The 15,518-nt window shown below is 40.6% G+C and overlaps 1 protein-coding gene across 1 annotated transcript in view; it reads right to left on the bottom strand.

The window, feature by feature from the left end:
• The window catches only part of rps6ka1 (ribosomal protein S6 kinase a, polypeptide 1), a 79,020-nt gene that overhangs the window by 50,599 nt on the left and 12,903 nt on the right, over window positions 1-15,518 (bottom strand). The window contains exon 2 of the mRNA XM_012864541.3: window positions 14,779-14,823. Coding sequence (XP_012719995.1) covers window positions 14,779-14,823 — 45 coding nt within the window. The remainder of the gene's footprint in view (window positions 1-14,778; window positions 14,824-15,518) is intronic.

Here is a 15,518-nt window from a genome sequence, read left to right as displayed (position 1 = left end):
TGGAAACAAACAAAATCAGAACAGCCGCCCCGTTTCCGAGTTTGTTCAGCGGAGGGGGAATAACAGAGCAGAGATTTATTTAAATGCATGTAAATTTTCACAGAGTTCAGGATGTGATTTGTAGCGAGAGAAAAGCAAACTACATTTGCATGCCTGTGCACCGACTAGACAAAAAGAATCGTCTTAGGTTTTCACATCCTGGAGAGCCACAATCACTGTCAGACAGCTTTATTTACTCCTGACCCCTCCCAGTAGAGCTGCAGTGGAATGTGAAGTGTTAAGGCTGACGGAGCTCCAAGGCGTGTGCAAACCTTGTTAATACAGGCCTCCGCTCACTGGGGATCATGGCCAAGAAGATGCCGACATAATGCACTACTCCTCTGGCTAGAGTCCCTGCTCCTTTTGCTATTTGTAGGTTTGATTATTTAGTGGAAGCTTGACTCTTTCCAGCTTTAAAAAAAAGGTTTGAAAATGCTGCGCAGACCAAGATGAAGCAGCTGCGCCGCCTTAAACATCCATCCTTCTAGGTTTTATTGTAGTTGCCTAACCTTTATTGAGCTCAGGAGGGCTAGTTGAGCATGTGTGCCCTTTTCCAGTAATTTCCTGCTGCACAGTCATCTCCTTATTCATACTGACACGTTAGAGGTGTCTTGTGAAAAGCTTTTTTTTTTTTTTTGTTCCCTTTGCTAATTCTGCAGCCGGAGGGGAATCTGTTGCTCAAGAATTTACATAAAAACTTTAGATTTCTTTTAAATGAACATAAAAGTGGTGCAGAGGATAAAGTGTCCTCATTGCAAATATGAATAAAGAAACAATTTCCGTGTAAAGTTGTTCAAAGTCAGACATTCTTATGTAACCGCATCTAATTCATGGCCTGCATGTGCAAAGAAACCCGAGAATCTTATCAAACTTGGCAAACGGGAGCAGAGAAACAGATGGTCAAGGAATGCAGTTTAGGACATAATATTTGTTTTTTATTTGTTTTGTAAGGATTTAGTATTTTTCAATGTTTAAAGCGTCACCGATCAACTGACATTTTAAGCATGGTCTGCAGCTGCTAATAGCAGATATAGCTAAAAGGAAGGTTTGTTACTATCCCAGTACTGCCTGTAACGTTTTATTCCTCCATCCAGTGATGCACTGCATAGATTCTGTGGACATATTTTCATACAATATTTTTACATGTCAACGTAACAATCTCTTGCAGAGAAAAGGCAGGAAAGAAACGGTGAAAACATCACCTATTACATCCTGGACGGTATAATATTGTCATATTTATCTCTCTCGACAGCTACAGACCAGAAAAGAGGTTAAGACAATAATATTTCAGCATTGATCTGTTGTTTTCTATGACTTTAGACCATTGAAAGCAGATTCACTGAGTATTTGACCAAATTTAAAGGGGTCATTTTCTGTGGTTAATTGATTATACAGCTAAAAATTAAAAGGAACAAAATTTCATGCACTAATAAATTCTTACAGATCATAAAAGGATGTAGGTTACTCATCATTTCTGAAAACTAAAAGCATAGCTAAGGTGCTGCTGGCAGCACATTTAACCCTTTTCAAAAGCTAAGACGTCATCTGCAGTGGAGTCCACTTCAGGGAATCCCAGTGGCTGTTTTAAATTTAGATACTTAAACCAAAATAGTCCTGATTCCTTGTCTGTCGGTAACCGATCTTAGATATTAATCTCATTATAGGAGTAAAAACATGCACCAGCTGAAGCCACAGCTTAGGTTTTGTCTGATTAAAGGTGCAGAAAACAGCACATGTAGAGATGTTCGTACATGTCAAGGGTTTGAAATGACATGTTCGAGCTTAAGAGGACATTTCTTAGGTGTGTGATTACATTAGACAAAAAAAAGAAGAAATTAACTAAACTGCAGCCAGTTACATCAAGAATACTAAAGAAATAGTCACTACATATATCATTAGGTACTGAAACTGTTTCAGTGGAGATGCTAATATCACTCTCTTTCTTTAAATAACCTAAATTTACGATTACTAGTTTTCAAATTTGTCACTGAATGCACCATCAACAAGCTGCACAGAAAAGTAACGAGTCAACTTTTCTCAAGGTTGGCACAGGTTAATGGAGACAACAGTTTAGTGAACCGGACAGATGAGGAAACGGTAGTAAATTTAACATTAAAGGCGTAGGTGATGTTGTGTGGTCCGGTGTTTTAAGAACTTAGTCAGCTGCAGAGGTGGAACGGCTGACGGCTATAAGGTCAGTTTTAGTACGAAGAGAAACCGAGTCAATACGTTTGGTGCATGATAGTCCGAGTTCAGTTTATTAATTGTTTTTTCTGTAAGCTCCCACGATGGTCCCCACATGCTGTTACCTTTAGCTATAACAAATATTTCCCCCGATGAGGGAACACACCCAGCTAAGCACAATGAAGCGGACCTAAAACAACACTCTTCAGCGTGGATGCTGTGAATGAATGAAGAAGACTCAAGGTAGAAGTTTTCAGTATCAGTAGCTACGTCTACACGGACAAAAGTAACCGGAATAAAAGGGCCGACTGGAATAAAAATGCATCATGTAAACAAGCCAGTCAGAATATTGTGATAGCATCGAGCTAAATAAATTAAATTGTATCCTGAATGAGAGGAGGGGTTTATGCCGATTGATAATCTGATCAACGCTCATATCAACGCTTGTCAGTATTAAGTTATTCTGAATGTGCAGCAGACATCAACGTGACATATTTCCACGTTGGTGAGTGGCGGAAATACGTAGGCAAGCAAAACTCTCAGGGCACCCGATACAAGCTTTCTATTCGAAACATTAAAAGAGCTCAAAAATTGTTATTCAGTAACGTTTTAACCGTAGTTACAACCTGGTGCAAGTCTAGTCTGGGTGCTTGGAAGACAAACAAACTTATATAATACTGATTTATTTCCTATTTTTTGTTGTTCAGCTAAGACAGAAGTTCTTCTTCTTCTGTGGATTTTAAGGGGAATTTAATAACTGTGCATGTCAGAGTGGTTCTATCCTGAATAAAGCCAGGTGCATACACACGCACATTGTGAACAGATTAATTGATTGTGTGCCCATATTAAAACGGTACAATCCAATTATTTTTTGTTTTGTTAATCCAAATACATTTCAACCAATCGTGAAATTTCAAAACATCTCTATGAAGCGTTTAAAATTAATTCAGAGGAATACTGCAGTTCATTCAGGCTCAGATAAAGCGACTCTTTCAGGAGGAGTGAATGCTGCTTGTCAAGACTTGATGCAACCTGCTGGGTTTCCTTAGAAAGGAAACTTTCTGACCAACCTGGAGGATTTGATTGAATTTATTTGACTTTTTAAAAGAGCCTTGAAAGGATATGCGTTGTGAATTTGCACTATATAAATATAATTGAATTGAACTGAATTAGATATGAGGAAGTTCTGAACAGCTACAGTGAAAAGTGTAGGTTCTATAACAGCCATGTTAATATGAAAATTCACGCTACAGTCCTGTTTTACACAGACCAATTCCTCATATGCTCAATGTGCATCGCCTTTCCTCCTGTAATATAGGAAAGCAGGCAAAAAAAAATCAATACTGCACTTTTCTCTCATCATATCAAAGCTCTTGGAGATAAATTAGAAAAGAAACTATTAAAATCAGTATTGGCGGGTCAAAGAGGGAGATCGGAAAAAAAAAAAAACACTCACAAAACTTTGTGTATCTTTAAAAATTGGACCTCTATTGCAATCATAAATATTTTTGTATTTAAGAAAATGCAGCTGGTGTAGAAATATAGCAAGCTTCAGGAGATGAATGGAGCCAAACCACGTAAATATGGTGCAACTGTTACCCAGTTTAGCCCATTAAGGCTGGTTGCAGAGTAACAGTTTGCATTTTTGAGGTTACTTCAAATCCAAGTGGGTTGAGATGGTAGAATGCGTCTCATAAAGATGTAAAACGCAAACAGTCCCTGCAGTGATGCATGCAAAAAGAAGGGGGGAAACAGCTGAGGAAAGAAAAGAACAGAGAATATAAAAAAAGGAGGATTTTTGGCCCTATTTTCCTAATGTGTATATGTCCTGTGGCATAGACAGGTCCTTTTAGTAGATTTACCAGAGTGAAAGACCTCAGAGCAGCAATGCTGCAGTATTCCCAACAAGACTAATGCTGCCCACAACAGACCACGAAAAAAAAAAAAAAGACATCTGGAAGCAGGCAAGACCTTTCTAAGCAGCCATTTTCCTTAAGGACAACATTGTATAATTTGCAAACAAAGGTTTTGCAGTGAGCATTTCCTTATTTGGTCATGTGGTCTCCCTACGCTGCTGCAACACAAGTGATGGCAACTGGCTGATTGGTTAGGAGCATTCTATAAAGCTTGATTATATGCCCCTACGTTAAGCCATGCATTTACAGTAATTTCTGCAGGTTCTTATAAAGTTATGGAAAACCTCATTTAAATGCATACATTTAAGATACTAATTGGTCATTAATTTAGCCGGTTTTCTATAACAGGTTTTAAATTACATTTAGTTACATCTTCAGTTCATCCATTCCCTTCTGTATTGCGTCTATCAGCTTGTTTGTTGTTTTCTGGGGCTGGTGTCGGCAGGAGGACAGCAGGGCTGCATTCAGTTATTATCACGCCATTTTAAAACCTGCAGTCCACGTGATGCAGAGGAACAGAGGGAATTCATTGCCACACCTTTAAACTTTGTCCATGAGTCCATGATTTTGACCCTGTCAAGCGTTCACATACAGGATTAATGCTTTTTTTTTTTTTATTTGCTGATGGTGATCATTTTCTATATGCATTACACAAACGGGCTGCACAGTGGAGCAGTGGCTTGCCTTGCAGCAAGAAGGTCCTGGGTTCAAGTCCTACCCTTGCCCTGGGTCTTTCTGCATGATCTTTTCTTTGCATGTTCTCCCTGTGCATGCGTGGGTTCTCTCCGGGTACTCCGGCTTCCTCCCACAGTCCAAAAATATGACCTAAATTCTCCTTAAGTGTGAGTGAATGGTTGTTTGTCCTGTTTGTCTCTGTGTTGCCCTGCGACAAACTGGCGACCTGTCCGGAGTGTACCCCGCCTCTCGCCCGTTGACAGCTGAAGATAGGCACCAGCACCCCTAGTCACCCCAACAAGGATAAGCGTGTTAGGAGATGAATGGATGGATGGATAACACAAACAACTAAAACTTCAAATCCCAGAATGCCGAGCAGAAAGCACACTCCATGCTTGAACTGCAGTGGTTAAAACAAACCGCCTCCCTTGCTTTCCAGCTCCTATATTGTGGCGACTGTGGCTTGATGGGTTGAATAGTAATCTGGCAATCAGAAGGTTGTGGGTTAGATTCCAGCTTCCCCTTGCCACATGTCGATGTGCCCCTGGGCAAGGCACTTAACCCCAAATTGCCTACAGAGCTGCGTCTCGGTGTATGGGGAGTGTTGGCCTAGTGGTTAGAGCAGCGCTCTTGTGCTCTGAGAAGGTTGCAAGTACCCGGTTCGATCCCCAGTGCCTGCACTCTGGATCCCTGAGCAAGACCCTTATCCCCAGATTGCTCCCCGGGTGCCGCACATGGCAGCCCACTGCTCCCCAAGGGTGATGGGTTAAAAGCAGAGAACAAATTTCGTTGTAATGTATGTTTCAATGTATGTTTCAGTTTTGTTTGCTGAAACTGGAAGGTTTGTCACATACTTTGATTTGTTTTCCCACTACCTTCACCCTATACATTATTATAAGTGTAATAATAAATTTTAGCAGCAGCAACGTAATATTTTGTAATGACATGATCTAATATGGTTAAATCATGCTATTACAAATTTGTGTTTTGAAATTAGTTCTGCAGTAATATTGTCATGATGGGGCCTGTAAACCCAGAGGAAACGCCGTCTTTTATGCCAAGGAGGCTGCACGTTTTACACCAAGGTATAAACTGGATGTTCTTGCTAGAGTTACTGCGGCAAACAAACGAGCATATTTGCAGAACAAAGCTTTGCTAACTGCCTCAAACAGCTTCAAGACTTGCATCATGTAGACCAACTTCTCTATAACATAGTCGAGTGTTAGACGGTAACATGGGAAATGGGGCTGTGTGTGAGAAATAGGTCTCTCTCCGTATAGCATGAACGTATGCGGCATGCATCTGGGTTTGTGATACCCGAGGGTCACGCAGGGCCACATAAATCAAGAGCAAGGCTAGAGCTGTGAGAGTAAAGACAGCCGTTGCCATGCCTACAACATGCATGTGAAAAATCGAGTCTTGCATTTACACGAGCTACAAGGCTGCGCGGCTTTCGCCTTCCCATTTCCTGACTTGCCAGTCCGACGGGCATTCCATAGTAACCTGGGGTTAAAAAGCTGCATCACAAGCTGCAGAACCAGCCTACACTTTGCCGCTGCTCCTAAAGAGATTATTCATCTCAAACACTTAAATCACAGTTTAGTCGTTAAGCTAAAAACTGCAGTGCCCCCTCACCGCCAGTGTCGCTTCATGCCCCTCCATCCTCTCTTTCCTCTTACTCTCTCCACAACTACGTCACTCCTGGTTTTACTCTGCAGTACCCTTTAGTGACTCGGCCACTGAAGCACAAATACCAATTGCTCAGCACCCGAGCCGCAGTGAAAAAGCCATTATCTACATTAGGGAGCACAAAAATGTCACAGACACCGATGTAAAAGGCATCGCCTTGCTCAGCTTTTTGCCCCCAGGCTTGGAGGGCGGGGAGTTCACGCTGAAGTGCAAATTGCACAGAAACAGGACAGAAAGAGTGCAAACAAACAGATGATGCAAAAACATTATGCCCTGCAGCCCTTATGAAAATATTTACAGGAGATTAATTTGAGTTCTGCAATATTTAAAGAGGAAAAAAAAATAACTATTTGCATACCTCACATGCACCTTTACTTTTATTTAGCCTATAATTAAAAACAGCCAATTTCACCGCTTCCACTTTTTACTTTGCAGCAAACATGTCACCTATACTCCGCATCGGTGGGAGCAAAGAAATTAATTTATTTTTCAAATGCAACCAAGCTGGCTTTTGTTGGCCAGCGCCTGCTTGCCTTGACAAAACCATGACAACCAACTCTCAGCGCACTGAGGCAATATTTACAACACTTTGAGGTGCGACGCTAATCTTACGTTGTGATGTGTGGTAACAGAGTCTGAGGCCTCAAACACTTCCTGATTGCAGGTCACTCTAAACACCACCGGCTCGCCGTTATTTTCAGGGTCATTTTTTCACAACCTTAACTTTAGATTCCGTTGTGTTAGTTTTCTCTCAGGGTGATGGAGGTTGTTTTGCAAGGGTATACCAAAAGCATTTCTATGAATTAGGGAAACTAAAAAAAGATCTTCATTAGGAGAATTGCTATGGTTTTACATGAGAGATACTATGAAACAGTGGAGTTTTTTTTTTTTTTGCAAAAAGAAGATTATCTGGAATCAACATCAGAGCCAGATGATAAGATGCTTTGTGAATCATTGGTCGGAGAGAGAAAAATAACCCCACTGATGAATGTAATCTTCTACATTTAGCAGATTAGTGTATTTTAAAAGCAGACAAAGCAAACAGATGCTTGGCTCTCCAAAAGGCTTTGTGCATACAGGGGAAACTGCATCAAACAGTTGGTGATATATCCCAAACTAGCGTTAGGAAAAGCAAATACAAGTCAAATTGTCGTGTATCAACAGTTTTTGCAGCAAGAGAAGAAAATATAGTAACATAAAAAGCAAATTTTCAAATTACAATTGTTGTAGAACTTCTATTTGCTCAGCATGATTAAAGCATAAAGCTTGGTTTTTAATCTTTCTCATGATCTATATTGTAGACGTTTAAATGGACTTATGCATGGGGTGGGTATCAAGGCTGGTTCAGATTAAAACTATCACTGCAAATGTGAACTAAGAACTTTTATTCACCCCTTATGGCAGACACAACCAAGAACAGTTATTCTCTTATAAACATTTAAAAGCACAGACTTCAGTGCATTGATTGGGGTTTTAAGTGACAGACCAACACTGAGCAATGCATTCTGTAGCTGTAAAGTGGAATGAAAAAAAGCCACCGACGCCCCTAAACAAAACCCAGTGCAGAACATTGAGTTCTCACACAGGTGTTGAATGAAGGACCAGTAAGTCATCTGAAAAGAGGAAGGAGCATCGTACAACTGCAAACCTACCAAGACATGCAAATCCAGCTAAACTGATGGGCCTGGCAAGGACATCAATGATGAGAGAAGCTGCCAAGAGGAGCCGCAGAGATCCAAAGCTGAGGTGAAGGAATCAGTCAACAAGGCAGCCGTTAGTCGTGTGCCAAACGAATCTGGCCTTCATAGTGGAGCAGAAAGTCATTGTTTAAAGAAGGCCATCCTGTTAGCAGTTGACAGTCCATTATACACAACAAACGGGTGGATGAAGGTGCACTGGGCAGATGAGATCAATAGTTTATTATTATTTATTGATAAACATGGTGGTGGCAGCATCATGCTGTGGGAATGCAGTTTTTCTTCTGCAGGGATGGGGAAGCAGACCAGAGCTCATAGGAAGATGTATGGAGATAAATGCGGGACAATCCAGAAAGAAACTCCGTTAGAACCTGCAAAAGATTTGAACGCATACTCGTGTGTTTAGAGCAAAGGTCTGGACCTAAATCCAGTTGAAAAGGTGAAGAATAACTTAAAATCCGACTGAGCGTCATAGAGCTGTTAGGCAAAGTGAGGATTGGGTAAACATTTCAGTATCCAGACATGTAAAACTGCTACAAACAAGCAAGTAAAACAAGTCAACTAGATCCAAGTGGTTTTTGTTAAATGTTAGGCATAATGTCCATCGAAAACACCCACATTTAACACAATAACTGTAATTAGATCGGCTCAGATACATTAAGAACGACTTATTGAATTAATGACTGAAAGTTTTTTTGTGTAATTACATACCTTCCGCTTGTCAGACTGTAGCTATTTTATGATATATCGCTAATAAAAGAACGAGATCCCCAATTATTTCCCATAACTACTTTTCTTAAATCTTGATTCACAGGGAAATGCACGTTTGGTCAAGAAGGATACTATAATATGGCTTGAAATGATGTTACAGATGGTAAAATAGACCTTAGCTAAGCAGGTCCTTTTCTTTTTTGCCTTTACCTGCAATATCCTCGGTTCATAATGGATACCGGCATTAATGCAAGAGATTTTAAAATCACAAACTCATTCACTTATGTCTCAAATGATAAGGTTTACGGTCTTCGACATTAGCATTAGACAGAATAGACGTTTTTATTGGTTAGTAAGAAAGCAAGGTAGTTGTGTGCACCCTTGAATTTATAAATGAGTTTTCTCTCTGACTGAAGTGTAGAATATAATGCGTCGACTTTTACAAAGCCCAATGGACTTCCAGGCTCATTCAGACAATGCGCATCACATCCTGTCAGAGTGCAACGTTCTCCAGAAACACAGCTTTAAAAAGAAAGAGGAGTAAAACCAGATGCTTAAAGACAGAGAACGGAGCACTTTGCCTTGTAAAATGTAGTGGATAATTCACCATTTTTATCCTTTTAATTTGGTTTTACCAGGTTTAAACAATCCCTTCCTGCTCAGTGCACTGCAGCCTGTTAATGCTTTTGATTAGTCTTTGCATTGCCTACAGAACACCAAATCCCCCACATTAAACAATTAAATAAATAAAAACCAGGCAAGACTTTCCAAAACACCCACTTCTGTCACATCTATCCCTGGGTTTGAGGTCACCTTTTCCTTGTTTCAGCTTTGCGAATCAATGCATCAGTAGACGTGATCTGTTGCTAGAAACAAGACAAAGGCCTCACTTCTCCTGTGAGAGCAAATGACGGAAATCCTGGCCTCCTGCCAGGGAGTAAATTGCTGGGTAATATCATCCCACTGTGGCTAGACAGATCCGTTGAGCACCCTCTTCGGTTACTGATCACTGCTGTCGGGTCGTGCTGTCACAACTCTTCACCAGAAGCTATTTATGAACTATTGTGCTGTCACACCACAATACGTACAGTTATGGTAAAAGATGAAAGTAAATTTTTTTGGATTTTACTTACAAATGCACGATTTATTTGCATCAACATCTATTTAGGCCGATATTTTATTATACTTTTTTTTTTTTTAAATAGCTATTGGTACCATAAGTAAAACCGGACCGATTTTGACAGTCGATGTTCATTTCCATCTGTTTTATCCCCATTTCCAAGTGTTTGGGATGGAGTTGGCCATATAGTATTTGTTTGGTCATGTGACAGTGATTCAGCACAGGATTATGGGATATTTAACTGAAGTAGAGAAGCAAAGTCAGCAGAGTGGTTATTTCCGTGCTGAAAGGGTCGGAAAATCGAAATATAATATCGGTAAATATCTGTTATTGGCTACAGCAGCAAGATTAACAGTTAATCAAAGGCCAGGCTGATTTAGATCACTTTTTTATTTAACCAGGAAGTTTGTTTTTGATGTGAATTGAGACTGGCATCTTGATTCAAAAAGGTGAGAGCATTTTAAAATACAAAAATAAATACAGTTTTATATAAAAAACTTAATTATCTTAACAAATATGATGTCAGATTATTTAAACCCTTCTGTTTTATAAACTAAAATAAACTTTATTGATATTAAAAGCCATCAGCTCTTTGCTTGATTCCACTATTATTTTGAAGATTTGTCTTTGATGATGAGCTCCAAGTCGTTGAGGTTGGAAGCCCTCCGTTCCATCACCCTAATCTTTAGCCCCTTCATGGATTTTCTATCAATTTCAAGTAAGGAATCTGGCTTGGTGACTGAAAAAATTTATTATTTCCAATAAGAATAAAACATTTTGGTGCAAATATAGGATTACTCTAAACCTATTTGTTGACTTTCCTGTTTTTTTCCCCACTGTCTGCCGTGTCCAGAGTCCCAACATTGTGTTGAAAGTGCAGCTGACCTTTAACTATGCATTGTACTCAATTGTATCAGTCAGTTTTGACATCATGAAGTAACAGAGAGAATAGAACTCGAACCTCTCTGTTTCCCCCTTTAACTAGGACCATATAGCTGACCTCACTGCCCCCCTTGTTGTGGAGGACTGTTCAAAGCCACTCGGGTTCCAGAAATATCAGTTTGGTCAGGAAAGACTGACTCTCCTAGCCTCTGTGCTCCCTGGCATCAGTTGTTGCTTTGAAACTCTCCCCCGCCCTCCACCCCTCCCATTAGGTCTGCTGGAGCCAGGTATAGCCCCTGGCTGAAGCAGATAACAGCAGCCATTATCAGATTCCCAGCATTTAGGGAGAAGCTCGGTATCGATCGCTGCAGCGCCTGGTAACAACTGCCTGGTGTCTGGGGACGAGGTCTTCCAACCACCCACCACCCCACAGCAACACCACCACCACCATTAGTCACATCACTGCAAATCAGCAACATATTTTGAGGATGAAATTGAACGGATTACATAAATCATCAGATTACAAAAATGACTCCCAAAAAAAAAAAAGGATGAACACAGATGTAACCGAGATAATCCGGATGCCGCGTCCGGTACGGTGCTTTGCAGCATTCACACCCACTTGAACTTCTTCTGCAATCAGACATTTGACAACCAAACCCTTTACGTTATCTCATAATTATTTTATGTGATCCGTCTGGACTTTAACTGGGTCATTCTGACACACGAATGTGCTTTAAACCATCAAATTATGGCTGAGGGGTTTATAGTCACTTTCCTGCTGGACGGTGACAGCAGCCTTGTAATAAATTTTCCACGCCCAAATTTAAGATAACAGATTAAACAGAGCTCTGCGAGATGTTGGAAGAAGCTTGGGATATTGTTTTAGAAACTTCTACACACGTCTCGATGACTTTTCTCCTTGACCCGTCTGCTGTGTTCCTTGGTCTTCGTTATGTTGTTCTCTAATGTTCTCCAACTAACCTCAGAGGTCTCCACAGAACAGCTGCATTTATTCAGATGTGCACTCCATCCACTAATTATGTGACGTCTGAGGGTTACTGATGTTGCTGCAGTGCATGTTGGGGTATCAGAGCATTAGGGGCTAAATACAAGTGCAATACCACTCTTTTCGGATTTTTGTTCTTAAACTTTTTTTTTTTTTTAAGTCATGCGTCTTTCACCTTCACAGTTATGCACAACTTTGTGTCGGTTTGTCGAATCAAACCCCCCCAAAATACATAGAAGTTATGCAGTTGATGATTTATAAAGTTTTAGGAAAACTGACGGAGAAAAAAAAGCAACATAAATGTGTTCATCAAGAGAGAAAGCATATTGAGATGTGAAAGAACCACAAAAGCTCAAGTGGTTTGAGCCTCAATGATATTCCTGTATGCAAAGCCCATTAGTTTTGCATATACTTGTACTTCTAAAGCCTGCACAGGAAAATACATTTGTTTAGGAGGTGCCCGTGGTTCCCATTTGCAGAAATATCATCCTTATTTTGCATCACGTGTTAATACATTTTGACCATTCAAGTCCCTTTTCAAAGAAACCCTTTTTTTTTTTCTCCAAATCTCCCAGTGCTCTTAGCTGTCCCTCAGCCTCAGCTCACATTGTTCTGGGCTGAAAGGAGAGACTGCAAGCTCTTACGACACTCGTCCCTAAAGAGCCAGCCCAGATAAAAGGAGAAGCTACATGAGAAGGAACACTTCCTGGTCCTCTGCCACTCGATGGGAAAGTAACAGAGCGCAGGAGAAGACGGGATCACGTTTCAGGCCTGGTCGGGGGGGTCAGAGAAGGCTGACGCGGTGATTTTCTGTGTCCCTCTGGATGCACCAGCCTGTGGGTATTTTCGTTGACATACAAGCAGGTCAGATGACGACAGGCACTATTTGCATTGCTGACGCCTTTTTGTTTTGACATAGACAAATTACTGTACAGAGTGGCCAGACATTAAACCCTGGCAAGCCACAAAAAAAAAAGAAAACCTCAACACGTGGTCGTTGCAGTTCCAGCTGAAATAAACCAGCACAGAGTCAATCGAAACTTTCTTTTACCCAAACAAGAACAGTGACTCAAAACGAAGATTAACGGCTGAATTTTGATAGAATTTTGCCTTTAGGTGTTAAGCACCTTTAATAAGTTGCTTATTTGTTGGATATTAAATACGGTAGTGTGAACATATTGAATTTGACTTCTCATCTCCATCTCTGCTCATCTCAGTGTAACTACCGTATTTTTCAGACTATAAAGCGCAGTTAAAATCACAAAAATTGATGCGCCTTATGGTCCGAAAAATACGGCAAATACATTTTATTATTTTTGATAAGGTAAACCGTAAGACAGCCAAATTAAAGGCATACTATGCAACATTTTTCAGTTAATTAATGTGTTCCATACCGTTTTGGATGATTAAATGAGTCATTTCAGGTTGAACAAAGGTTTCCTCTGCCGCCCTGGGGGTCTGTGGGGGAAATACCGCACTTGCAATTGCAAGAGCTCACGGCCCGCACACACAGAAGTCTCGCTTTACGGCGAGAACTCCATGTGTTTTTGCCCTGCCATTCACTATATGCACGCGCGAACGCAACAACAAAGAACCGCGTGTTAACGTCAAATAAACATGCAAGCATATCGAGTTTTATTATTATTATTTATTTTTTATTTTTTTTATGTTGGCGAGACGCTACTGCGGCGGCTGCGGCGGCTGCAGCTTGGCGAGGCGGTGGCGGTAGCGTCTCGCCAACATAAAAAAAAAAAAATTAAAAAAAAAAATAATAATAATAATAATAATAAAACTGGCGAAGCAGCCGCGGCGGCCGCCTCGCCAATATAGCGCTGCGGGAAGCTTGATGTTCATACCTTCACTGTGTTAGTCATTGTTTGTACTGCCGTTTTTTCCACTTTTCGTTGCGTTCGCCTATCTGCTAAGCTCAAAACAACCGCGCCTGGCTTGACGGAGAAACCAGAACAGCTGAGCATCTTTACGACAGTGCACTTTTACTTTCGCCCTCTGGAAAATCAACCCCGGTTGCATAGTATACCTTTAAGGCGACCATCTGAAAACATTAAATTACTCTCAAAATTTCAATGTTTCCCTGACATTCATAGCTGCTCTTGTATCTTTCTGGCATCGCACCTTTAAATGAGAGAACAAGGAATCGTGGTAAAAGGTTAACCACTTTTTTTTCCTTTAAAATTAAATAACCATAATCAATGTGGCATTAAATAAATCTTATTTAATAGGATGATTACGTGTAAAATATCTTTAGTGCGTGGAGCAGCTCTTAGTTGGTTTTTATTAAAACAGTGTAGTGAACTCCGCTCCTGATTGGCTGGCGTCCCACGTGGGTCTGTTGAAGAAAGGGAACGATGTTTTCTAAGAATGAGATCTGAACCAGCAGGAAACAGAACCCAACTGGGTCACCAGGACACGGCCAGTCTTCAGAGATGCAGCTACGGCATAATGAACGCTGACTTGTCGATCTTGGGTAAAGCTCTGCTTGTTTTTTTTTTTGTTTTTTCATATCTCAGACACACATTTAACCCTTCAGAAACTTTAGGTGTACTCTCTTGGTAACAACAACTGGCTCCAATAGGCAGATGTGTGTTTATCTATAACTTTTGTAGATTTATAAATCTTTCCTGAATGTAGTGCTTGAATCAAAGAGCAGGTGTAACTCATGCTTTAGACTCGATTGTGCTAATTGGTAAGATTAGTTGCGTTGTGCGCGTTCACGTCCCCTAAAGAGGCTGACAGTCACTTTAACATAATATTTGTGTGATTTTTTTTCCCACTCTCGGTCCGGAGTGTGTCCCTGGTTTTGTGAGCATGTGTCCCTGTACCACAGATGTCACCCACCTTGACCGCAGCCGTGACTCCGTCCTCAGTCGTGCTCTGCCCGTTCTGTCAAAGAAAGCAAACGTGGGGAGAATCGGTGAGTATGTCAGCGCATGAACCACACACACACGTCTACAAAAAGAACAGAGACAGAGGGAATATTTGCAAGACTGCGTGGGTGGCAACGGTCCACTTTCCACCTCTGCAGGCAAATCTAATAATCTGATGCTCACGCACAAGCACACATCCTTTGTCCATTCCCCAGTAGGTAGGACTTGTTGAAAAGGGTAATGACTGTTATTTGGGAAATGATGCAGTATTTACAGCTTCTGTTGATTTCTAGAATAAAGGCACATCTGAAATTGGATAATTAGATTGCACTTTATTCTGAAACACTGAACAAGACGACAAGGATTTAGTCAAACTGCAACAAGGCAGGGAATCAGTATTTCAGATGTAGACTTTTAAAATTCAAAAACCTAAAGCAAGAACAGTGGTGATAGATACAGTAGAATCCAAAATACAGGGCTGCTAAAGTACTAGTTCAAGGTGTGCTGGACTTATAATTAATAAACATATTTAATATGTTTATTTAACATATTTATCGCCGTGGCTGAAAAATGCGGCATAACCATCGCTGAAGCCAACTGTCCAGTGAATTCCTGGTAACCAAGATCATAACGCAATATAAAACTTGAGTAACTCTGAAATATTTTAAAGTTTATAAATATTCTATATTTACAGTAAGATTTCGATAGCAA

The sequence above is a fragment of the Fundulus heteroclitus genome, chromosome 19 (assembly GCF_011125445.2).
Source record: "Fundulus heteroclitus isolate FHET01 chromosome 19, MU-UCD_Fhet_4.1, whole genome shotgun sequence".
In the NCBI taxonomy this organism is placed as follows: Eukaryota; Metazoa; Chordata; class Actinopteri; order Cyprinodontiformes; family Fundulidae; genus Fundulus; species Fundulus heteroclitus.
This window is presented reverse-complemented; position numbering and strand designations above follow the sequence as displayed.